The sequence below is a fragment of the Spermophilus citellus genome (assembly GCF_964194105.1).
Source record: "Spermophilus citellus genome assembly, chromosome: 10".
Classification (NCBI taxonomy): Eukaryota; Metazoa; Chordata; class Mammalia; order Rodentia; family Sciuridae; genus Spermophilus; species Spermophilus citellus.
This window is the reverse complement of record NC_138197.1, coordinates 134,036,765-134,062,205: the sequence shown is the minus strand read 5'-3', so window position 1 is coordinate 134,062,205 and position 25,441 is coordinate 134,036,765. Positions and strand designations below refer to the sequence as shown.

Below are 25,441 nucleotides of genomic sequence, written 5' to 3'. Positions count from 1 at the left end.
GTTACATCATTTTGCTTCAAGTGGTCAATGGTGCAGAGGGACAAACTGCAGCACTCTTTCCAGTGACCACCAAGCTGTTTTTGGAAACTCACGCGAAGCCCTGTGATTGTCCCTGAGAGCCAGGGCACAGCACGGCCCGAGGGGCTGTGGAGCAGGCCCAGAGTCCTTCAGATGCATCTTATTTCAGCATGGCCTCTGATCTCAAATCAGGTGCCCAAGCAGGTGGTGGGCACAGCTACTTCCAGGTGTGACAAGCCACTGGTCAGTGAGAGGCGATTCTCTGCGGGCAGTGCACGTCCTCAACCTCCACACCCAGCGGGGCGTGGGGACCTGGCGCAGGCCTCTGGGGGAGGGAAGGGGCGTTGTGTCCCTGCTGCTCCAGCTGCCTGTCGCCTCTGGAGGTGTAGTTTTTAATCTGATCAAAATTGTTACCAAAAAAAAAAGTCAAAGTCATTTTATAAGACAGGAAAAATTTAAACCTATTTTCATGAGTAAGACTCTGAGAGATCAGACACTGGAGGTTTTAACACGTGTATTTATTAATGTCAAACACTGGAATGACAACGCAAATGAGAAGAGTCTACAATAAATTCAGATGTCCGAGTCTGTTCCTCAGCTGTGCGGGGCTGCCCTGCTCCCCTCCCCAAGGTAGCGTGAAGGGCACCTCAGGCTCCCTCCTGGGAAGCGGGTGGCAGGTCTCACTGGGTTTCCTGAGTCGGTCTGTGCCACCAAAGCTGGGAAGACTGAGCTGTTCCTTCGACTGCTTTCCTGCCCCGTCTCCCCTCCTCTCCTGGCGCCCGGGGAGGGACAGGGGCCCGGCCTCCGGTGCACCCGTCCCTCAGGCCTCCTTCACGGCTCACGTTTCTCTCCCGTTCTGGAGTTGATCGTCCTGGTCCTTCCGCCTCATCACTGAGCGTGTCCTTTGGTCTTTACTTCAGCACTGTCACCTGCAGTTCTTCAGGTTCCTGGTTCCTGTCCACACTTGGCCTTCTCTCCACTGGGCCCTGCGGTTGCCAGCGCTTGCCTTTTCCTCCTGGGGCACCTGAGGAGCACTGCTCCACCTTGCTAGTGTGAGCTCTGTCACCTTAAGGCTGTAATCTGTCCCCTGTCTTTCACTGGTGTCCCCGAGCCTGTGGCTCAGTGATTTCAGGGGAACCCTGCATCAGCACTGGATCATGCTGGGCTCTGGGCCGGCTGGAGGCCTGGCTCCGGATGTCACCCTTTTCATAGTGAAGCAGCCTGGTCAGGTTCCTGCTAGTCCCACCTGCCCTGAGGGGTTGGTGCCAGCTCCAGAGCCAGGGCCTTGGGTCTGCTGGTGTCCAGCCGGGGGCCCTGGGGCCTGTGCTGGGCTACTTCTCCAGTCCTCGCCCCGCTGGGACTCACCTCACTCCTCTTTGCCTAAAAAGTCTCAGCCACCTGCACTGTCTCACGATCCGCCCCCTCGGCCCCCAGGCCCTCCCCAGGCCTCTCCAAGGTCCTAGCCCAGAGAGGAAAGTGACCCATAAGAGTGCCACACCAAAGACTGCCCGAGTGCTGCCTCCCCACGCCCTGTGCGTGGACTTCTAAAGCCCACGGCCCAAAGCCATGCTCACCAGGAAAGCACCGGGTTCTGCTGGAAGTGGGCCCTGCAGGGCAAGGGGCTCTGTGTGCTTCCCCTGTGGACTTCTGGGCTTCAGCAGACCTAATGTGGATGGCTCTCTGCATTCCCAAGGCATAGGGCTCAGGCCCCAGAGGGAGGCCAGGCCATCTCTCGGGCCCTTCCCTTGCTGTCCATCTGCCTTCCATTCCATCAGCTGCCAGTGATGAGCCCCTGCGACAGCCCACCCAGGCCCCCCAGCCCCTGGACACAGTGGTCAGACTCCTCATCCCAGTTGGACTTTTTATTCAATGCTGTCCCTGTAGTGTTCTTCCAGGGCAACTGTCCTAGGGGGTGAGCATGAAGGAGACTGAACAGGGCCTCGGGCCTGACCCACTGGCCATCGGATGCTTCTGTTGCTGGTTCTAGCACAAAGACCAAGGGCCTTCCTGGGGCTGCCCCTGGTCCAGGCAGCACTGAGTCCATCACTGCCCTGCCCTGCCCTGCCCTGCCTACGCTGCTCAGCCCCAGACTCTGCTGTCACAGGAGTCCTCCTGCGGCTCGGCTTTTGTCAGGGTGTGGGGCACGGGCCTGGATCTTTGCTGGGTCCCTCACTGGAGCCCTCAGGAGCCACTCTGGCTCTGCTCCTGCCCTTCTGGAGTGTGTAGGCCGACGGCCCCAAGCGCAGGATCTTCCCACTGCCCAGGCACTCATCCCCCTTGTAGAACACGGCAAACTGCAAAAGAGAAGCCTCAATGTGGCAGTGCGACTCGGGCCTGTGGGGCTAAAGGGCGGGAGCCCAGGGAGGGCTGCCAGGTCAGTGCTTCAGCTCTCCAGAGCAGAGCCACAGGCACGTGGCCACAGCAGACAGCAATGACGAGTGCCTGTCCGCCGTCCTGCTGGGTGTCCCTGCAGTCCCCCTGCCCCTGCACCCGACTCACCTGCCCCAGGGCGAGGGCCCGCACAGCCTTCACAGCAGTCACCCACACGGTGCCGTCCTGATTGAGGGTCAGCACACAGGGCACTGGGTGGAGAGAGGGGCCTTGAAACCCCTCTGCCAGGGCAGGGTAGGACAGCAGTCCTCAGACATGGCAGGGCATGACAACATACCACCTGCGCGGCCCCCCTCACCCCAGGCCCCTCTATAGCAAACACAGGTCAAGGGAGTTTTGAAAGATCACATCGTCTCAACATGAGGGACTTTCCTGCCCAAGGGGCTCTGGCCCAAGTCTGACCCCAGGGACCTCAGCTCCAAGAAGCCTCCCTGGCCCCGCCCACCTAATCACCTAGCGCCATCTGGTGGCGGAATCGGAAGTGGCACTCCATCATCTTATCCCGGACCAGGGCGGCAGGGGGCTCCTCTGCAATCCAGTGCACACGGCTGGTCCTCAGCAGGTCCCGGTAGAGGGCTGGGTGGTCTGTGCGGGGGGCCTGCGGAGGAGTGAAAGCTGTGACGCCTTCTAGCCCTCAGAAGACAGCCTGGAAGCCCGAAACCCACCTCACTGGCACCTAACAGCTAAGGAGCACAGACTGGTGACAGGCAGCGGTCTGGTCCCTGGTGTCTCACTGAATCATCCATTGTGTAGTTGGGGAAGCTAAGGCACAGGAGGGAAGGGAACCTGCCATGTGGCAGGTGACAAGAGGCGGGGGTGAGACCTGAGCCCAGGTCCTTGCACTCTCCTCCCCGAAGCCCAGGCCCTGCCCTCCACCTCTATGAGGACTGGTTTTCTGTTTCCAGGGACATCGGCCAGTCACACCACTGGCCTTTCAAGGAAAGCAGGGCCTGGAGCAAGTCCAGGGCTGTGCTCACACCAGGGTCTGGCCCTGAGGCTCTCCGAGGAGTAGGCCATGCCCACACCTAGGGCAGGACCAGGAGCACCAGATCCAGGGGCTTGGGTCCTCAGCAGGTACTGGGCCACACAGGCCTCCACTCCCAGGGAATGTTCACTGCCACCCCCACCTGCCAGGCTCCCCACACACAGCTCTTCCTGGAGGGGGGTGTCTTGGCTGGCAGGTGAGGTCTCCTGGCCTCTTGAGCTGCCACCAAGAGAAGGCCCCCAGCATTCACGACAGCAAGAGCAAGTTTTCTATTAGGCAAGGGGGATGTCCTGTGCTCCTCAGGCTATTCAGCAATGTCCATGGCCTTATCCACTGGATGCCAGCAGACCTGGCCCCCACACTGAAACTGTGACAACCCAAAGCATCTCCAGACTTTGCCAATGGCCCCCATGGGGGTGGGGGATGCATGCCCCTTGAGAAACTCTGCTCTGCAGCCTGGGCAGCAAGCCAAGGCCGGGATGGCTCAAGGCCCAGCATGGCAGATAGCCTGGCTTGTCCTGGCTCAGCCACTGGTTTCTGCCCCACGAGGACCCCCGGGCTCCTACCACCGCAGCCCCGTGGCTTCCTCCTCCTCTCCACATGACCTTCGCCAGTCACTTATCTGTGTGTCCTCCTTGTTCATAAAATCAGATGAGCCGCTAAGCAGCATGCAGTGACTTGAAGAGTGACCCGTACACAGCAGGAGCCTAGTACCCACCAGGCCAGGACCCTCTGCCCAGGGCAGCCCCAGGAGGCTGCGGAGTGCAGGCGAGGCCTGTGCCCATGGCGAGCCCTACTCCTGGCCCCCCACTCACCACGAGCACGTCACCCTTGGCAGCGTCCTTCTCCACCACGTACCAGGGCTCCCTCAGGCCGCTGATCTTAGCTCTCTGGCCCAGGGTGTACAGGAACCAACCTACAGACAGGTTCTCGTGAGGCCTGGGGAGGAGGTCCTGGCGGAGGGGGCAGCACAACTGCGGGTGGAGGCAGCAGGTGGCTCCAGGGCGACCCCAGACACGGCTGCAGTGACCAGGGCCCACTCAAAAGCCATGATCCTCCAGCCTCCAGAGCCAGCCTTAGGCTGGACACAAGGACTATGACAGTGGCAGAGACCACACCTCTCACCTGGCATGAGGAGCAGGGCCAGCTCCTGTGAGATGTCTGAGGTGTGGCCCTGCCTGTTAAGCCCTGGCGTGCCTGCAGCTTTCACAGGCAGGTCCAGCGTGGCCTGTGAGTGCACCACCTGCTTCAGGGCTGACCAGCTCTCTCCACATCCCACTCCACCCATCTCAAGGTCCCCAGCTCTCCTGTGCCTCCTCTAGAATGCATGCATGCAGTCAGAGGTGACCTGACGAGACCTGCCACCACACACCAGGTGCAGATTTAAGACACCAGCCTCCAGCTGCCTGCTACGGGAGATGGCAGCTCTGTCCCTGGCAATGTCATTTCTCGGGCTCCCTGCTCAGCTGTGCCTCTCCCTCCACAGGAAGTGGAGGTTCTCCAAAGCACAATTCAGAGACTCCCCACATCAAAGCATGGCCCAGTCCTCCCAGCCAGGGCAGGACTGTGCTGGGCCAAGACTCGCCTCAGTATCCTGCCCTAGGGCACATCCCCATCAGCCCACACTGTCCATCCCTGCACCAGGACCGTGAGCACCTGTGCCCCTATGCCCAGCCAAGTGCAGGTCACAGTGGCCCTGCCCCATGAATGCCAGCAAATGTGGGCAGCACCCCTGCCAGAGGACACCTTACCCTGTCCACACATCCAGCTATGATGACCAAACTCCTTCAGCAGAGTGGAGTTTCTACAGTTTCACATTTTCCTTGTTCAGTGAGAAACATACTCTACCTACAGGGACTTGATTCACAGCGGAGACTGAAGCCCCCATTAGGTGGCAGCTTTTTGTCAAATCCAAAGCTCAGGAGGAGACACCATGGTAACGTGCACACAGCCCCAGACAGACTGCCCTGGGCCACCACACTTACCCAAACCTGCCCCCAGGCCTTCTGGGACTCCCTGGAAAGGTGGAAGGGACCAAGCCACCTTGTTCCCAGTTCCCAGAGCCAGCACACACCCATGGCTGGAGAAGCTTAGGGAAGGAGCCAGGACTACAACTCACCTTTATGTGTTCCCAGAACTGTATTGTCCTCAATAGAAATAAATTTCCCAGGTCGAGGCTGCAAATACTGGAAGACAAACATCTCATTACTAATGGAGATCCAGGGCTGGAGCAGCCGCACAACCTATCAAAGAACACTCACCTGAAGAATGAAATGCTCAAAGTTTCTTTTACCGACGAAACAGATGCCCATGCTCTGAAACGAGAGGAGGGTGGCAGATGAGGAGTTGGCAGGAGATGAGCAGATGGCAGGAGGTCTCCTGTGCTAGGAGGGCCTGGGCAAGGAAGAGGGAGAAACCAGGGCTGCCCTGGCCTCCCACCAAATACACTTCTGGGCCAGGGCCTGAGGGCCTCCTCCAGCGCCCTCAGACACCAGGCACACCCTGCAAGCAGAGCTTCAGGGCTTCACGGATGTCTGTCTCAGGCCGCTGGGTCCAGGTCCCCTACATGCAGACACTGCATGTGCCCAGGGCCTGCCCAGTGCTACACAACATCATGAGCTGCCCCGGGAAAGAGAACTAAGTCTAGCCCTCAGGAGACACTGGAGCGGGGCTGGAGCTAGAGGAAGGCTGGGGCCCAAGCAGAGGGAACAGGGAGGGCCAGGCAGAAGGAGGCTGCTTCCCTTGGCAAGTGGAGCCAGCATTGAAGTTTTGGCTCGTGTCCCTCCAGAACATGGGCCCAGGAAGGTACGGCCTGCGTCACGAGTCTCAGCAACGCCCTCCGCTCCCACCATGGAGCAATTACTGGAAACTGAACAACAGAGGAGCGAAGGCCAGAGGGAAGGGGTGTCCTCTCTGGGGAGGATGCCTGCTACCCGTTCCTGAGAAGACAGGCATGAGTAGTGGCTACAGCTGAAGCACCTCTGACCCCTGAAGAGGGCAGGCTCAGCAGTACGGGGGTCTGTGGGCTTAGAAGGCTGACCCTGCAGCAACCTCGACTCACCACTGAGCCCCTGGCATAATGGCTTCACCCCATTCATGCCATCACACGGGCCCCCTCACCCAGGGCCTTTGCACAAGTTCTTCCCTCCACATGGATTTTTCTCACTAATCTCACCTGTGCTTTGCCCTGAAGTTACATGTGATTTCCCCAGGGTCCTTTCTTGGCACCTCTGCCCCTAGGCTAACCAGCACCCCAGAGGTCCTCGCAGGATCTCAGCCCTTTCACCACAGATGCCCGCTAGGTTTACAACAACACATCTCACAGATCTCTCTCCCTTTCTCAACTGTAAACTTGGGCAAGGCAGAAATGGAGCTGTTTGCCCATCACCATCTCCTCAGGCTTTAGCAGCACAGGGCCTGGCACAAAAGCAGCATGAGATGTGCCAGGGTGAAAGGGCAGCTTTGTGTGCAGACGGCAGCAGGGCTCCTGCCTACTCGGAGAGCCCAGGGAGGGAGGGGAGCTGGTGCAGCCTCTGCCGCACACCGCAGCACTCAGGCCTGCTCCCAGGGGCTCTGCCTGATGCTGGAGGCCAGGTTAGGGAACCCACAGCCACCACGTCACCCTGTGCTGTGGCCACAGTGGACTCGGTGTGCCCGAGTCAGAGGCCAACTCTCACACCTACCTCTTTCTTCTGGAGCACATGATGGAGTCTATTCTCAGCAGCTATTTTCTTTACAAAATCCTTCGTTAATCCCCCTAGAGGGAAGATGGTTCTTCTCAGGGCATCCTGGGAAACCTGGCTGAGAAAGAAGGTCTGGTCTTTAAAGCTGTCAGCTGCTTGGAGAAGTTTTACCGCTGCCAAGAGTAAAGAACAAAAGATGTTGCAGGAATGAAAATGACGATACTTTGCCTTTAGTCCTATCTTTCTGCTCACTTGTCCCTGGGCGGTGGGAGCAGAAGCCGACCCCACAGCAGACCACTGGGGGAGCTGCCAGCGGGGCACATGTGGGGAGGACTCTCGCCTCTTATTTATCTACCGTAAGAAAACACAGGGCAGGCAGATTTTATATGATGGGACATTTATTCCAGTTCACAATTTAGACTGTAGAGTTCCAAAGAAAAAACAGCTTTGAAAACCACGAAGTGAAAAGGGGAAAACACAAGCCCCAAATAAGTTCAGCCACGAGCAGGCATCTGGGCAGGAGAACAGCAGGTTGGCTTCCCGCCCTGGTGCCTGGTGGGACAGCGCAGGGCGCTCCTGGGCCACACCCGCTTCCTGCTCAAGGGCCCTGTCTGGAGGCCACACTGACCTCACAGCTGCTGTGTTGTTTCCCAAACATGCTCCATTTCACCGTAAGGAACAGCGCTAGCACTTCAGCAGCTGTGCAAAGGCATGAGTGACCCTGGCCCTCCAGCAGGGGAGTTGCCGACTGCCCATTCCACCCAGGCACCCAACCCATGGAACTCATCAGAACAATGACCTCACTCTCCTCTCACCCTCTCAGCAACACCCCAGGTTACAGGCAGAGCTTGCCATGCACACGATAGGCTTCAGCAACACTGTAGGCTTTATTTATTTGTTTGTTTATTTATTTATTTGTTTGTTTGTTTATTTATTTATTTATTGGGGGGGGTACTGGGGATTGACCCCAGGGGCACTTAACCACTGAGCCGCATCCCCAGCCCTTTTTATTTTTTATTTTAAGACAGGGTCTTGCTAAGTTGCTAAGGCTTTGGTAAGTTGCAGAGACTGGCTTTGAACTCGCAATCCTCCTGCCTCAGCCTCCCAAGCAGCTGGGATGACAGATACGCACCTCCCAAACCATGCAGGCTTTCTGTCAGCGCAGTGGTGTAGGCAGTGTGGCATCCGTGTGGCTCACATCCCCACCCGCCAATCACACATCAGCCTGCGGTAGAACCGTCCCCATGTAACAGTCGAAGAGACCAATGTCCACAAAACTGAAGCCTCTGCTTCTGTCCCAGAGTGACACAGCGGAGAAGGCAGACCAGAAACAGCCGTCTCCCGACCTCTGTCACCACCGTGAGCACCGAACACCACAACCAGCCCAAACACAACCTGCCCCACTGCCAGACGGGGGCAGAGTCATTTCTCAATTTCTTATTGTTTCAGAACGAAATTCTGTCAGATATTTTGAGTGCAAAGGCCTCCCTCCAGTTACTGGGAGGGATTAAGATTTTCTTAGTTCTGAGTTACTTTAAACTAAACACCTGTGCTTTCATAGGAAGGAAGCTGGCAACCCTATGGCTCCTGCAGAGGAGCAGGATGGGAGCAGCTGGGCTCGCACTGCGTGCACAGGAGGAACAGGCCAGCCCAGCGCTATGGCCAGGGCTCTCACCTGCCTCCATCTGTCACTCCCTAGGACCGGGGCCAGGCCAGGACCACTAAATAAGAGAACTAAAGTCTTGGCAAGCCTCACACACAATGAAAACAGACTTGGCAGCATTACTGGGCAGACCCAATAGTGTACCGACGCTCTTGGCAGAGGCCTAAAGTGAGCACAGCCTGGACGAGGGCCAGGGACTCTCTAGGGGACATGCAGGCCTGTGTGTTCAGCTCCGGAAATGACCCAGCTGTGGGTCCCAGGAATCCACAGATGGCGAGTCCCACTGGGAGCTCCCAGTCAGCAGGCTGTGCCTCCGTCACGCGCTCCGGGGTTGGGGCTTTCGAGGTGAGCGTGCCCAGGAGTGGGAATCCAGTAGGTAAGAACCAGGGTGCCAAGGGGACAGAGGCCCCACAGGTGGACACAGCTGCTGAGGTAACACAGAGGCCTCCCATCCCTCCCAACAAAGGCCCAGGCTTTCCCATCGGGGCAGGGGTAGCAAGGCTGCCGAGTACCTCTGCTTCGAGAAAGGAAGGAAAACAAACAGGTCGGACAGCCCCTGCAGCAGGCTCTGGCGCCCAAGACACAGCGCACAGGACTGCTGCTGGTCACTGCTGCTGTCAAAACGGGCTCCATGGCTGGCACAGCAGACGGGACAGGGATGAGTGAGCAGGCTCTGCACCTGGCGTGCCCGGTCAATGACTTGACCACGCCTCAGATTCCTCATACGGGAAAAGAGGTGTACCTCATCAGACTTCGAGGAGGCACAAAGTAGAAAGTGTTCCCTCTTCCTGAGGTCCCCAATCCCCATGCAGGGGGTGGTGGGAACCAAAGCTGAACTAAGAGACAGCCAGGTGCCTGGGGGTAGGCTGCTGGCTGCCGGACATGGAGAAATGCTGACCTCCAACCACTGCCCGCAGCCCAAAGTCCTTGTAGAAGCGAGCCCAAGCCCCGTGTTTTACTTGACAGTGAGATGAACTCCCCTTTTCTAACATAAATGAACGCATGGCACGAAAAGCCAGAGGCTTCCTGCTCTGTCTGGCTCCTGACTTTCCCCAAAAGTGAAACTTTTTTCCCTGACATTTATAAACCACTCTGAACACACATTGTGCACAGGCTCAAGCTGGCCCCAGACCTGCCCGAGGTGCCTGCTCCCTGAACTTGGGTCACACCCAGTCTTGAGCTGCAAACCCTGATACAAAGAAAGCTTCAGTTGGTTAAAACGCAGCACCTCATGACTAAAGTCAAATGTCCCCCCCCAACTCTAGAATATGCAAATGACCCACATACAATGTCTAGAATTGGATGCTAAGTTTCTAATTTAATTCCCCTAGGCCTTGCTCTGCCACCTGTTTGGGATATCTCTTACTGGCCCCTGGGGAAGTGACCCTGTTGGCAACTACACCTTTTCAAATGTGAACCCAAAACCAACCAGTTAATTTAGAGCGCAGAGAGAGCCAGATGGCGGCATGCTCAGACCCAACTCCTGACATTCTTCAAAATATTTTACTTTTTTCACAAAGAATTAAGTTCTGGCCTGGGCACATGAACTTACGATTTCTAACTTCAAATCGATTTCTGAAAAGCCCTTCTGGCCTCTTAATATGCTTCTGCTGAAAGACTTCTTCATCCTCCAGTGAAGTTCTTGCGTAGTGGCCTGTGGCAACAGCATCTGCTCCTGGGAAGTTTTAAAAACACAAGGAAGTGGGCTGGGGCTGGGGCTCAGTGGTGGAGCGCTCACCTAGCATGTGGGAGGCACTGGGTTCCATCCTCAGCACCACATAAAAATAAATACAATAAAAATAACTGTATTTAAAAAAAACACATCCACAAGGATGTGTTTTCAAACACAGGTGAGACTCCAATTCACTGGCCTCTGTCAACATGAGCCAAGGTGATGAAAGAAGCATGAAGACCCACAGTCCTATGCGGCGGCCTGCGGGGACTGGGCCAAGTGGGCTGCTGATCAACCTTGCCACACACTGATAATATGTCTTCAAGAGCCTTTCAAAAGTGTCGAGTCATTCATTCTAGTTTAAGGAAATAATCCCACATACACAGATTTAAACTCAAAAAGTTCATTTCAGCTGCATGGTGACACACCTGTGACCCCAGTTACTCAGGAAGCTGTGGAAGGACTGCAAGTTCAAGGCCAGTCTCAGCAACTTAGTGACCCTGTCTCAATTAAAAATCTAAAACAGGGCTGGGGGTGTAGCTCATAGTAAAGTGCATCAATTTCGATCTGTAGCACCTCAAAAAACAATCCCCCCGAAAATAACACCTTTCAATTCCTTAAAAAGTGTTCAGCACCAGGAGGATGATGCCTCAGCTGTAGTGCAGTGGCACTTACAGATGGAGACAAAGAGAATGCCCATGACACTGTGAAACAGAAGGGTATATGATATACTACAACCTGTAATTCCTGAAGAACAGAAAAAGATGAAGCACCACAGGTTTGCTCCCTTCACTGTGGGAGTGAAGTCTGGATAGCACTTCCCCTCTTTCTTCAGTCATCTTAAATTTTCTTTAATAAACATAAGTAATTATTGTCACTGCGATGGACCGTACAACATATTCAATTTCTTCTGTCTACATAATGCAAAAAAGTCAACAGAAACTACCAAAGTAGACTTTAGTGCTGACCCTTTCACTGTGTGGAAATTCTAACTCTTCAGTATCGCGAGGCTTCATGCCAGGGGGTGCAGCGAACCTGATTCCACCCTGAGCAGCCAGAACACTCCGTGCTAAGCTCAAGGTGACTCAGGAGGCTGACAGCTGCCTGATGCACATGAACTACTGGGAAAGGACCTTTAGGAGCATACATTACATCTTGACTTCATCTTCCAAAAGAGAAAAACCCACTTGGTAAAATAAATAAATTAATTAATAAATAAATTAAATTAAATTTAAGAAATTTAAAAATTTAAAAATAAAAATTTTTAAAAATAAAAAAATTTAAAATTTTTTTAAATTAAAAAAATAAATAAATAAAAATAAAAAATAAAAATAAAAACCCACTTGGAATCTTGCATCCTTCAAGAAGAACCACTTATACAGCCAAGACCCACAGGGTTCTTCTGGGAGAAGCCCTAACATGTCAGAAGGCTTCTCGTGTTTCTTTCCCGTTATGCTGTCTGTGCAGTTAATTCTGACATGGAAGTGGGCACTGAAGGAGCTCCTTCCAAAGTAAGCCAAGCAACACACACAGGGCTCTAGAGCACTCTGCCCAGGGAGCTCGCCGTCACACCTGCTCCCAGAGAAACCTCTCTCTGTGAATGCCAGCCCTGCTCTCTGAATGCCACACAAGGAATACAATCCTCAATCCTCATGAGCATCCACTTGACCACTGCTGTGGTCACCCGAGTGATCTCAAGAGTTCATCAGAGGACATTTCCACACACACAGGGAATGAAAATCAGCCCACACTCTATCAGCATGTCATTTTTCCTAGATAGCAGGTGGGACCTGACCAGGGCAGACTGTGGAGGCCTCTTCTCCCTGCCCCACCAGCTCAGTCTACACTGGCTTGGACAACAGACTCTGTTGTGTTCGTCAACTGGAAGCAACTAAGACCTAGGATCTTCTGCATGCGAGTGGTGACCAAGCCAGCTCTTCCCCGCCTGGTGCCAGGACTGCTTGCAAGTGGTGACCAAGCCAGCTCTTCCCCGCCTGGTGCCAGGACTGCTCACTGAGCCTTGTCAGCAAACTGCACCCACATCCACCGCGTGCCATGCTTTTGGTGAGTCCGGCCTTCATATTTAGGACTTCTTGGTTTCTCTCTTTGTTGCCTTTTCTTTTAACTCCTAATGTGGCAAGTCAACTTTTCATTACCATCGACTCAGCCTTAGGTCACTGACACCTTGCATCTGAGAGCTACTTGATCCTTATCCATGTCACTGCTAAAAGTGCTGATGCTACTGAACAGGGGCACACGATTACCCCTGCCCTGTTTCGAGGCCATGCAGGCAGGCAGGCAAGCGTCAGTGAGGCAGAGCAGACTGAGAACTGCAGAAGATCATGATGGTGACCCTAAGGAAGAGGACAGGAACAGGTAGCTACCAAAAGGACTTCTAAGTGATTCAGCACCAAGAAGTCCCAACAAATGGGACGAGTGTCAAATACACAGACAGAATCAAGAAGGGGAGATTCAGGAACAGAGAGAATCTGCAGATTCAATGCACAGGGTAGTCATCAGCTGGCAGCAGGAGTGGGCTTCCAGCATAGATTGGTAAGATGGCTTCAAACCCATAGAAGAACAGGGGCCGAGGACCAGAGTCAGGCAGAACACGGGCCCATCCTCAGGAAAAAGCACAGCCTCCCTTTTGGAAGCAAGAGCAAAGGTCTCAGTAGGACTATGGAGAGGGATGACTAAACCCAAGTTTCCTGAGCCATGAATTTGGGCTCCAGAAGCTCCCCCTAAGTACACTCGCATCTAGAACCAGAGCTGCCTTGAGCAGAACTGAGCTTCAGGTGGGGTGCATGGCCCTAGGTAGGAGGAGACACTGCAACAGGGAGCCATGTAGGATCAGGGCCTGTAAGTTCTGCAGGCCACGTAGTCACAGCTCAGCTGGACCTAGAGACAACTTCATTGGAAAGGCTGGGTATCCTCTATGGGTGGCACTCTCTGCACTGCTTTGGATCCTGGTTCAAGGAGTCTTCCCTGTGCCAGCATGGTGCAATGGCACACAGGCCCCAGGGCACTAGGCCTGGTGCTCTCTTGTGCTCTTCTTTCCGGGCCAACCTTTTTTTTAATAGCTCTGTCGTCTTCGGCATCTTCCCGAGGTTCAAAGCCTCTGGACACATGTACAGGCTCACCTACTGGCGTTTTTCACGGCCTTTTCTTTCTGATGATACCTCATCAAGGTGGCTGATGATCCACTGTCATCAATTATGACTCACAAGAATCTCCTCCTCCCCTGAGGCACTGTCACCTTCCAGCCCTTTGGCCAGGAACCGAATACACCTTTCCTTGGGATGTCGGCAGCCTGTCCTCATGTGTGAGTGGCCATGGGAAATGCCCTGTCCTCCCATCATGTGCACCTCACCAGAAACCTCCTTCTCACTCAGTGAGATACAGCACAGCTTCAGTTTCCCTGCTTCTTTTCCTCCTAGAAAATGAAACTGCTCATAGGTTTTGGCTTCTGTCTTAGCTCTGAAAAATCTTTTTTTTTTTTTTTTTCAAACCAGGGATTGAGTCCAGGGGCCTTCAACCACTGAGCCACATCCCCAGCCCTTTTTCATATTTTATTTAGAGACAGGGCCTCACTAAATTGCTGAGGCTGGCTTTGAACTCACAAACCTCCCGTCTCAGCCTCCCGAGCTGCTGGACTACAGGCATGTACCACTGAGCCTGGCTTACCTATGAAAATCTTATAACAAATGGAAAAATCCCATATTTCTTACCAAGATTATCCACAGCATAACGGAAAAAGCAGCTGAACTTGATATGCTTGTTGCAGATTATGTCGGGGTTAGGAGTCCTTCCTCTTTCATACTCATTCAAAAAATCACTGGAATAAAAGAAAAGCATTTGAGCTCTAAGAGCAAAATAATTCTTAAAAACAAAACAAAACAGCAGAGTCAATAATTTAGTGTGGACTTTGTCCTTGCCCTACCCACACAGGAACTTTCTTCAACAGGGAGCTTTGGTACCAAAACACTTCCTGTGTTTTCATCCAAAGTTTGTTCGGAGCCCCTGCACTTGCCATCTGATGCTGTGATGACTGACAAGCCTAGATGAAGAACAGGTGTGTCCCTGCTGCTGTGGCTCAGGTGCCACCTGCCTCCTGCAGAGCCAGGGATGGGGAGACAAGGCGCTGCACTCCTGCTCTCCAGTACCCCTCCAACACAGGACATGTGAGTCACAGCAGGAATGAGATCTTGAGAGTTACAGAACTCGATGCTCGATTCTGCAATCCCAGGCTGGGGACCCAAGTCACTGGACAAATATGCCACGGAAACCTTTCAGAGGACTAGGAAACTCCTGGGTGCTGAAGCGCATCCAGTTGTCCTAATCTGGTGAATTTCCATCCTAACAGACTGCCCAGGCATCATCCAGCAGACATGGAAAGAATGCCAGTCTCAGAAGTCACTCCATGCCTATTTCAGAAGTTTATAATAGGGTATATTTTTAGTATGTGTGATAATTTCCTCATTTAACCTAATAGGCTTAAAAAATGATACTTACCAAAAAGGATGCATTATGAAGACAGAGTGACCTGCATGGGATCACAGGTCACCTGTGCATCACCGACAGCAGCAGTCAAGGTCTAACTTTTCTACCTGCCCCCTCAGTGTTATAAAACTGATCTGGTTCCAGATTTGCAATAATACTTGATATTATTACACTCTTTCTACTGTTTCTAATCGTTGAAAGTTGTGAAGAAGTTCATTAAATTGTAAATTACCCAGATGCACGTCTCTCTGTATGTTCACAAACCCAATAAACTTCCTATTTCACAGACACTGAGTTTAAATGTTGAAAAAGTTTAACATTTGACCATTTCCTGAAAGAGGAGGGAGGCACATCAGGGACACTAACAAAAGCAATGGAGGGAGGCAGCTCTTCCATGGGAAAGAGACCTCACCCCTGTGCGGCCAGAAGGAGAAGGGGATTAAAGAACGACTTACTTAGACCCTCCCCAGGCCAAGTGGGTCTTTGAACCAAAGAAATCAGAAGAAATTACTAAGCTTGAGAGTGTTTTCAGAACAAAGCTCAACGAGCACAGTTTTGGCTACCCCAGAGCAGCGAGGCAGAGGGCAGCCTGGCCACTGCTGGAGGGGAGCTCAGAGGTGGGTGCACAGATACTCTCATGGGGCCATGTCAGTCCCTAGTGAGCAGCACCCTAGGGTCAGTGAGGCACCTGGAGATACAGAGGTGCACACTGGCCTGGACAGCGGGGCTTCAATCCCAGCTCTGCTCTCAATCTGCTGCAGCACCCACTACGCCTATCTGGCCTGTTAGAGGTCAGCTAGCCTGCAAAACCACATGTAGATGCTGTGAAATGCAGCACTGCAGGAAGAAGTTCAGACTCACCTGGGCTTCTTGCCATCACCTGAGACCCCAAGGACTCAGGAACTCTAGTCAGTGTCCAGCCCATGTGGACTTGATCTGAACCCAGCACTGGCTCCTCCTCCCCCTGGCCTCCTCCAGGCGCCATTCATCACACTGCTTCCCAAAGACCCTAAGAAGCCCTTGATCAGAACCAACCCAGGTTCCAGTTGTTTAGCAAGTGCCCAGTGCTGTGCTGGCCTGCATCTGCTGTCCAGCAGATGGGCTCTGAGCAGCCAGCCTTCACTCTCCTCTCCCACATCATGTGTGGGAGATTTTAGGGGCAGTAATTCCTTAGCTGCTCTGCCTCTGGTCTTCCATAATTTATCCTAGACTTGGCTGTGTACTCGCTGAACAATGAAAACGTACTGTGCTAGAACTTTGTATATAATCTCACTTAATACCCCTTGGAGGTATTAGCATTGTCCTTATTTTAACATGAGAAAACTGAGGCTTAGAACAATCAAGTAAATTGCCCACGGTTGCCCAAGCGGCAGAATCAAGACTGAAGCCCACTCAGGCAAGGGCAACCCACACTGTACATGTGGCCTATCTCGGATGCCACTGATGGCTACCTGGCACTGAGCATCATCAGACTTCACCACAGACTAGCCGCCAGGAGGAGCCAAACGTGCAATGCTCCTGAGCCAAGCTGGGCCTCCTCTGTCCCTTCACTGCTGCTTTGGTGCCCACATGGTGTCTTCTCTACTTGGTTGTTTTCAAGCCTCCTCCACGATGCCTTCCTGACCCACTCCACACAGTAGACTTCCCTCCTCCCAACCTGGGCACTTTCCGACATGCCACTCCTCACTAAGGACAACATCTCCCAACTGGATTGCAAAGTCCCCACAACAAGGCCTGGTATACAACGTTCCCAGAGGTAGCACAGTCCTGAGGATGCAGTAAGCAATCACCGCTGGGACTGTATCAGATTTTATAAAGTTTCTGCCTTTTCTTCCCTGTTTCCACAAGGCACAGGGCAGTCTGTCACGTGACTCTCCCCTGAGCCTCCCAACTACTGGGCGGTCAGGACACATGACAGCACCTTCCAGGACGAGCCCAGCCTCCCCTCATCCCAACTCAGCAGCAGAAACATGTCAAGGTTCACTCAGGCTTTAAAGAGACTTCTGGCGGGTGGCAAAACAACAAGAACAAGAGCAGCAGGGGTTCAGAGGTCCCCAAGGCCAACTGAGGGCTCCCGCAGTCTACAGCATCATGGCTAACGTGGGTCCTGCAGTGCACACCCTTGTGTCTGGCCGCCAGTGGTAGAGGGTCCACAGGGACCGGGAAGACTCTGTGTGCTACATGCTGAACTCACCTGAACACTTCATTCCAATACTCCTTCACATAGGACACCTGGTGGAAAGGGATGTCTAAGACCTGGCAGACCCTGTAAGCATCCTCGCAGTCCCGGTCAGCAGCACACACGCCATGTTCATCCAGTGAGTCCCAGTTCTTCATGAACACCCCTGTTACCTGGTAACCTGGGCGAGGGAAGAAGGTCACTTGGAGAATGTACAGATCAACCTTGGATAAAAAAGCTCCCAGCACAATGTGGCCCGAGCTGGCTGAGCTTCCCATGAGGACTTGGGTTTACTCCAACGCTCGCTCACTTTGTAAAAGCCCCTCGTCACAACACATTAGGGACTGAGATTGGCTGCCTGAGTGCCCAGGTGCTCAAGATGGGATTTTCTCTTTATCTTTGTCTCCACCCATGTAGAGGCATGGCACCTAGCTCATAGGAGGGACTTAGCAAATTTGTGCTCAAGGATCCAAAGGTCATGTGGCACTCAAATTTTTCACTGCAAATATAAACTGTCATTCAGTTATTGGAAAAGTAAGCTCATTTCAAAAGTTATTTCCAGCTACTAATTTAGGCTTAAATTCTAAGTTACCAGATATAAAGACAAGTAAAATTCTGGATATTTTATGCACCCAAAATATATGCCTTTATATAAGGCATAGCTTAATGATAGAACTCATGCTTAGCATGCATGAGGCCTGAATTCAATCCCCAGCACCAAAAACTAAACTAAACTAAATAAATAACCTGGGCATTTTATTATAAGGGTTTTACTACCTATATACCTCATGTCAAATATCAGAAAGGTTGACATTAGCCTCACACCATCTTAGTAACTATCCAGCTGCCTACCCTGTATTGAGCAATGTTTCTTTTGAAAGGCTGAATATAAGGAAAGACAGGGTATTTGTGTTAAAAAAGGCTTAAGATAGTATCCCTGTTTTAGCTTTTTCTTTGCTGTAACCAAAAGACTTAACAAGAACAACTGATGGAGGAAAACTTTAATTGAGGGCTCATGGTTTCAGAGGTCTCAGTCCATAGATGGTTGTCTCCATTGCTCTGGGCTAAAGGTGAGGCAGAACATCATGGCAGAGGGTGCAGTTGGGGACATGGCCACCAAGAAGCAGAGAGGCTCTCCTCACCATGGACAAAATATAAACCCCAAAGGCATGCGCCCAATGACCACCTCCTCCAGCCACACCCCACCTGCCTGCTATAAGAGCTTAATGCACTGATTAGGTTAAGGCTCTCATGACCCAATCACTTCATCTCTAATCTTCTTTCCATTGTTTCACACATGGGGACACTTTTGGGGACACTCATATCTAAAATCTAACCTCCCAAACCAGGGGTCTGTCGACACATCCTTGCCAAAGTGAAAATGCACGCCCACAAGGCCCTCACTATGCATCCAGAAGCATGATGCAACTTCCATCACAGGATTTGCCACCCTGGGCCCAGCTGTTAGTTCCCTTGCCACTCACCAAAACAGGGAGCTCAAGGAAGGGACTGCCTAGTTCACGCCTGTGTCCCCAGCTCTTGTACAGTGCCTGGCACATAATGGGAGCTGAAAAGGATGAATAAACTACACGGAGCTTTAAACTCCACTCCACCTGTGGCCTCATCTGCCTGCTCGGCCCACTCACACTGGAGGATGGGCCCCCCTGACTTTCCAGGGCACACACAACAGGATAAACACTGAAAATCCTCAATGCCAAAATGAGAGGACCATAGTTTTTCTCAACATCCACCAGCCCACTCCACGCAGGAAAATCCAAGGCTAGAAGATGCAGATGCCCGGTCTAGACACAGAGGGTTCATCTTTTTGAAGTAGTTGGATCTGGGCAATCACCCCAGTTTTCCACATCCGCTCAAACACCTAGTCCTGCTCCTCCTTGGAAACCCTCAAGAACTCTGAATTGCCTCCTCAACTTGGCCTAACGTCCCCAGTAAGTGTAACAACTTCCATGATCTTCCAAGATCAGGGCTCAACGCTCCCGCCCTCCTCTGGCCAGACCAAGCCAGCACTTGGACGATCTGTGCTTCTGCGGGGCAGCTAAGTGCCCAGGCCTGCAGTTCTCTGCGGAGAGAAAAGCCACTCCTCTTCCTTCTCAGTTCCATGTTCCACCTGTAAGGCGCCTGCCTAGGTTCCCGTGAAGTGCAAGCCTTCCCTGCAGCGCGGCTGCTGACCTCCAGGACCTCGCATGTGCTGGGCTGTCCCAGTCCCCCGGGTTCCACCGTCCAGGAGCTTCGCACGCACCTCCGCATTCCAAGTGCCGGCGCCGGAGGGGCTCGCAGCGAGCCGCTCCAGCGCGTCCGAGCAAGGCCTCGAGCTGGGGGCGGCCATCCCAGCCCCGCCGAGGACCCCCAGCACCTGCCCGGCTCGCGCGGAGGCCGGGAGAGGACGCAGGCGCGTCCGGCCGGGTGGACGCCGCACCAGGCCTCCAGAGCGGCCGCCGGCCGCCGCCGACCCGCGCTGGCTTGCTGACCCGAGGCGACCCCGTCCCGCTGCCCCGGGCGTCCCCGGCCGCAGGGCGCACGGCCGCCTCACCTCTCCGCCTCAGCAGCAGCGCGGCCACTGCGCTGTCCACGCCGCCGGACAGGGCGCACACGACGTGCCGCGCCGCCAGCATCAGCCCGTCACCTAACTGCCGCCCGCCGCCCGGGCAGCCGCCGCGCCGGAAGCCGCCCCTGGCCACTGCGTTGGCGTTGGCGCTCGCGGCCCGGCCGGAAACGCGCGCTCTGCGCCTGGCGTTCCGCCCTTCCGCGGCTCCGCGCCCGGCGTCTAGGTGCGCCGCACTGACCCTGAGGACCTGGGGTTCTGTACGCACGGGCTCGTTGCGAGCGGCGCGGTCCTCGGGATGCTCTCGCGCTGCCTCGTGGGCGCCCGCAAGCCAGGAAGGAGGCCATGGAAGGGGCCAGGCGAGCTAGTGAGCCCATGCAGGTGGAGGGAACCTGCAGTCCTTGCCCGTGGCACCGCGCAGGTGAAAGGGTGGACCGTCCTCTGCAGTTGCAGCCGCCTGCGGGGACACGCGGTGCTGGGGCTTCCAGGAGCTGCCCCGCGGAGCTCAAATGCCCATGGCACGGCGCTCAGGTGGGATCTGGTTTGACGTCAGAGGCTACTCCTGCAGATGCAGAGTACTGGCGTTGTTGACACCAGCGACTCCGCTTTTCCAGCTTCAGTCCACATTGACACTTCACACGGAGGCCAAGAACACAGATACTACGCGGACAACTAAGGGTAAAGAAGGCTTCTCAGAATGCCTTAGAATGTCAGGTACTGTGATTTTATTTTCTAAGAATTGCTAGTGTAAACCGGGCGCGGTGGCGCATCCCTCTAATTCCAGTAGCTCCAGAAGCTGAGGCAGGAGGATTGCGAGTTAAAAGCCAGCCTCTGCAAAAGCGAGGCGCTAAGCAACTCAGTGCTTACCAAAAAAAAAAAAAAAAAAAAGGACTAGGGAAGTGGCTCAGTGGTGCCCTTGAGTTCAATCCTGGCACCCTGGTACCCGCGGCCCCCAAGAAAAGAATTGCTTGTGTAAGCCACTAAATTGATTTGTATAGGATTTGAACCGTGGTTACGCAAATGCAGGGGAGATAATGCACATAGGTCTTTGTTTTTGGGTTTTTGTTTTCTTTTCTGTTTTGTGTTGGTGCTGGGGGTTAAACTCAGGGGTGCTCAACAGCCCCAGCCCTTTTTTTTCTTTTTTGAGTTAGTCGTGATAAGCCTGGCACGGAGTTTCTGATCCTCCTGCCTCAGCTTCCCCAGTTGCTAGATTATAGATGTGAGCCACTGTGCCCAGCAACGACATCTGATCAATAACAAACATACCAAAAGTTGGCAATGAAATTCTGTTTTTCTTAAAAGCCCAATAAAGGACACAAATGCTTAAATGTGGCTTCTTACTAACTAGAGTTGATAGCTTTCCTGAGAGAATAGTTTTAGGGATGGGGGTAGGTGAGGGAGGTTCTGAAAACTCATTCCCAAGAAGAGTCTGAAGAGTCATAGCCACAGGTGCCAGGAGGTGCCAGGAGATGCAGGGTGAGCACAAGACAGGAGGGAAAACAAAAACCTGGGTCACATGGGCAGCAGTTTGATCCTGCACTTCCCAGGGATGTGGAAAGCCATTATCTGACCCTGACCTTGGGCAGACTGAGGGGCACAGAGTGAGGCAGGCCGTGGTCGTGCTGGCATCCTTAGTTTGGTCTGTGTCTAGAGGACCAGGACACCCCTTATTGGGAGTGGCAGCTTGGTAAGTTAATGGTAGGCAACTCCCAGTTTTTCTGCCTCAGCCAAAAGGGCTTTCAGCTTCCGCATGCTGCAGCCAACGCATAGGGCTGCTGAAATGTGATGCCCTTGAGCCTCTGCAGTCACACAGTATATTCGCTACTTTGTACTGTAGCAGTACCCCACATGCTACCTGGGGACAGCAGTGTGTGGTATGGGGATTTCAGAGATGGAAATGAGACCTGTGTTCCACAAAATTAATTATTGAAATAAAGATCTCAGGAGTTGGACCTCCTGAAGCTGAAGCCCTTGGCACCTCGCTGAGTGCCTAGTGCTTAGTCTTCAACTGAGGTCGAGTGCCTTCTCTGGGGCGGAGGCCGAGGCTGAGGCTGACCTGGGGACACTGGGGTGGCCCCAGTTACTCACTTTCTGTCAGCTGTGCAGCCACTAGGCAAAATCTTCATGGAACTAGATGTGCACAAATCAGTGACTTCAGCTAGTCATCAGGAGAGCCAGTGAGGCCATCAATCAGATGGAGGGAACCTGCAGTCCTTGCCCGTGGAACCGCGCAGGTAAAGGGTGGGCTGTCAGCAGCAGCAGCCTGAGGGGGCACATGGTGCTGGGGCTTCCAGGAGCTGCAGCGTGGAGCTCAGGTGCCCTGGTGCCCTTGGTAAGAGCAGGCTGGGGGTCCGCCCCAGCACCCGGCCTGGAGGCCTCAGACAGCAGGGTCCATTGCCTTCACATTCAGGTGCCCACTAACAACCGCGGGTTCCCAGGTCTGTCCAGACCACACGCCTGTGAAAAGGAGGCTGGCTCTGCATTTATACCAATTTTTATTCACAATAAATTTTGTAGATTTCTTTTATAAAAGCATTAAAGTCTGGACAATCCAGATTTTACAGTGACTGGAGTAATGAAATAGCTACACATTTGAAAATCAAGGTAACCTTTAATACATATAATTTTTCATACAAACTTTTGACTTTTAAAATAGTGGCTTGCTATTTTACAAAAAAAAGTTCAATAAAAATCCTTAATTCAGATGTTATACCATAGTCTAGTGGGAACAGGGAGGAGGGAGCTGTGGAAGAGACCCAGGCCACACTCCACAGCCCTGGCCCCTTACCCTGCCCGCTGCAGTGAGTGGACTTTGGGTTTTTAAAAAATTGTCTTAAGTCAAATACAATTTCTTCTAAAACTGGTTTCAAAAGCCACTTCACGACTGTTCTTTCAACAAAGACTAAAGGCAAGGACCTTGCTGTATCAGAACTTGAGAAGCGGCGAGTCCACATTCTCCTTGTCAGCCTCAGGGCTCAGCTGGACCAGAGGGGAGCCCAGGTCGATCAGCTGGAAGGGCAGAGACGACAAGGTGAGCGGAGCTGCCCTGGGCAGGCCAACAACTCAGCCCCCTGGATCACCCGGTCCAGGTCCACTTAAAGGAAACCTCGACCATCACATCTAAGCCAACACACACTGACCCCAGGCCCTCACACACTCATGCTCCTTCCCAGCTCTGTGCACCAGGAGGGTGTGGAGTTGGGGACATGACCCCTGCCCCCAAGGCCTGGCAGGGGTTCACCACTCAGCGTCAGAGGGTAAACTTCAAGAAGCTCAGGCCAAGCAAGAAGCCTCAGGGCCACCATGCCATGCCCTGGGGCGAGGAACCCAACCAGGCTGAAGCCAGCAGGAATCACCTGCCACTTCTCACCTGTCCCTCAGCCTGCAAAGGTTTTGACACACTGTTTTTTGACACACTGTTTCTGTTCACATCTGGAGTGTTCGTGGTGAGGTCGATCAGGGGTCTGCTTGCAGATCCCAAAGCCACATCTGCTTCAGGAGGGCTGCAGAAGTCGATGAGGGGGAGGTCTGCCGGGGACCTGCTTCCCACTTGAGGAGTGATGGTGAGCTGACCCAGCCCGATGTCTATGAGAAGAGCCTAGGCAGAACGGACGGAAGGTGGTCCAGCACTGTTCTGCCCTGCTCATGCCCCAAGGGTCCACAGCTGGAGCCAAAGAAAGGCTGGGCCTGCCTCAGCAGGGCGCACCAGCCCACCCACGTCACACAGAGGACTGCCCTGCTCCCACTTCCCGTCCTTTGGCTCTGATCAGCTCCACGGCCAAACACAGGTCAGAGGTGTTGCTTTTCTCCCCTTTACAGCCCCAAGGTTCTGACCACCCCTCTTGGGCCCACTGGAACCTGAGGCCAGGTGGCAGGATGAACTGCAGGACTCTGTCTTTGGGGTGAGAGGCCTCCAGAGTGGCCCTGTGATCCTCCGAGTCAACCACACCTGCATCTGCGTACCTCCCCAGGGCAGGTGTCTTCCCCCGGCTTGGCCTCAACCTGTGCTGCTCCTGTGAAGTCTCCTGAGAAAGGAGACTCATTCTTCTCCGGAGAAAAATGAAGTGCCTGAGGCACAGAGGGTGGAGGAGAGGGGCTGCCACTGGGTGACAGGCCGGCCAGCCTGCCACCAGCCCTGCCGCTGCTCGCTCCCCTCGGCTCAGTCCTGTGGGAGCAGAGGAAAACAGGCTGGATTTCTCTAGAATGCTCACTCACCTGGCTAGATCTGGAGGCAGACTGTTTCTGGAGGAGTGTCCTGTGTTGGGGAGCTGCTTGTCAGAGAAAGCCACCTACCGTGGGGACAGCTGTCCCTTCAGACCCCCTTTCCTTCGTAGAAGACCGGGGATTTCCAAGGTTCCTTTCAGCTGGAAAATTCTATTTGTTGATTTCACCTGGTGCCTAGTCTGTCCCTTTCAGAAGTGAAGGCTGCATGCAGGGGTTCTGCCCGTCCCCATGAGGCAGCCAAGGTGACCTCCCTGTTCCTAGACCCGGTCCCTCAGGCTCAGGAGGGCTGCTGCCGGCTCCACTGGCGCAGACACCTGCTTGTACTGCGTTCCCCAGCTGGGTCCCAGCCAGGCACAGGCCTGGCACTGGGCTTCCACCCTGTAACAGGCCCCACCACTGGACACGTCTCTTTGTGCCTTCACTAGACAGTGGCCCCAGCACCAGGCTGGGTGCACTGGGCCAGCAGCCCCCATACCTGATTCAAATCTGAAGCTGAATGGTCTGGGGGAACTGAGGAATGAGCACACTGTGTCTTCTTTCCTATGCAGAGAGGCTCAGGACACTCCGAGGACAAGTTTCCTACACTCTGCAGTCACTTAAGCACTGGGCCCTCCTCTCTTTGGGGCAGCCCATCTTCTTCTTCCAGACTGCTTCCTGAGTGACCACACCCTCCCTGGCATGGGGACAATCTTGAGGTCTGGGGCACTAGAGACGACCTTGCTTGTCACCTGTCTCACCTCACTGCAGATCTCCTCTGAGGCTCAGAAGAGAGTCTCCGAGCAGGTGCACAGAGCGGGGAAGCCAGAGCTCGGGGCAAGGTTTTGGGAGTCATCAGAGGAAGGCCAGAGAGGCGCCAGCCGCCAGGTGTGGGCAGTGCTGACACCCGTCGCGCACTCGTGGGCGTCCCTCTGCTGCTCAACAGGCTTTGTGAAGTTGGCCCTGATGAACGTCTCGCAGGAGTGCTGTGAGCAATGGCCCTGGTGAAGACAAAGAAGAGCCCTGAGCAGAGACGGCCTCGACAAACTGGAGTCCAATGAGCCAGCGTGCTGATGCAGAGCAAGTCCATGGTTTCAACAGGCGCAAGACCCCAAGCTGCTGCCAGCCCACCACGAGACCTCTGGTGGGTAGAGCTCCCCCCACCACAGGCAAGGAAGAGAGAATCTCATCAGACGTGGCTGTACTTCACAGGGGGAGGAAAACACATGGGAAGTCAAAAGAATCTCAGCGGTCACTTTTTTTTTTTAATATATATTTTTTAGTTGTAGATGGATACAATACCTTTGTTTTCTTTATTTATTTATATGTGGTGCTGAGGATCAAACCCAGTGCCTCAGGCATGCTAGGTGAGTGCTGTCCCACTGAGCCACAGCCCCAGTCCCTCAGCAGTCACTTTTGACAGCTTGGATCATCTCCACAGGAAGTTCAGACTCACTGGAGCCTGACCACACAGGTGAACGCACAGGCAGGTCTCACTGCGTGCCGCAGTCACAGGGGCACACGGGAAGTAGAATCAGAGAACTGGTGCTTGGTTCTATGCCATCTCGTATCCTTGCCAGTCTCTGC

General features: G+C 53.8%; 2 protein-coding genes across 5 annotated transcripts in view; both read right to left on the bottom strand.

Annotated features, from left to right (window-relative positions):
- Positions 1-1,871: 1,871 nt before the first annotated feature.
- Positions 1,872-19,802, bottom strand: TRMU (tRNA mitochondrial 2-thiouridylase). 4 transcript variants are annotated; one of them, XM_081311427.1, is made up of 11 exons: positions 19,643-19,801; positions 17,107-17,272; positions 14,141-14,247; positions 10,293-10,415; positions 7,078-7,250; positions 5,656-5,709; positions 5,514-5,580; positions 4,210-4,310; positions 2,863-3,007; positions 2,518-2,600; positions 1,872-2,312 (listed from the first exon to the last, which is right to left on the bottom strand). In XM_081311427.1, exons 1-11 carry the CDS (start codon positions 19,722-19,724, stop codon positions 2,148-2,150), a joined length of 1,266 nt encoding a protein of 421 aa, XP_081167553.1. In that variant the 5' UTR covers positions 19,725-19,801; the 3' UTR covers positions 1,872-2,147. The 4 variants fall into 4 exon arrangements, with proteins under 4 accessions (XP_081167553.1, XP_081167555.1, XP_081167554.1 ...); XM_081311429.1 differs by lacking the exon at positions 19,643-19,801 and having other exon boundaries at positions 7,078-7,191; positions 17,107-17,245; XM_081311428.1 differs by lacking the exon at positions 2,518-2,600 and having other exon boundaries at positions 2,144-2,312; positions 19,643-19,802.
- Positions 19,803-19,948: 146 nt separating this feature from the next.
- GTSE1 (G2 and S-phase expressed 1) overlaps positions 19,949-25,441 on the bottom strand; it is a 28,701-nt gene continuing 23,208 nt past the window's right edge. The window contains exons 8-11 of the mRNA XM_081311431.1: positions 24,616-24,855; positions 23,618-23,819; positions 23,025-23,252; positions 19,949-22,663 (exon numbers count right to left, since the gene is read on the bottom strand). Coding sequence (XP_081167557.1) covers positions 22,580-22,663; positions 23,025-23,252; positions 23,618-23,819; positions 24,616-24,855 — 754 coding nt within the window. The 3' untranslated portion in view covers positions 19,949-22,579. The remainder of the gene's footprint in view (positions 22,664-23,024; positions 23,253-23,617; positions 23,820-24,615; positions 24,856-25,441) is intronic.

Coding starts and splice junctions, on each gene's coding strand:
- TRMU (XM_081311427.1), bottom strand. CDS start 19,724: ATGCTGGCGGCGCGGCACGTCGTGTGCGCCCTGTCCGGCGGCGTGGAC. Junction 10,416..14,140: donor TTATGCTGTGGATAATCTTG/GTAAGAAATATG, acceptor AAAACTTCCCAG/GAGCAGATGCTGTTGCCACA. Junction 4,311..5,513: donor AGTTCTGGGAACACATAAAG/GTGAGTTGTAGT, acceptor ACCTGTCTGTAG/GTTGGTTCCTGTACACCCTG.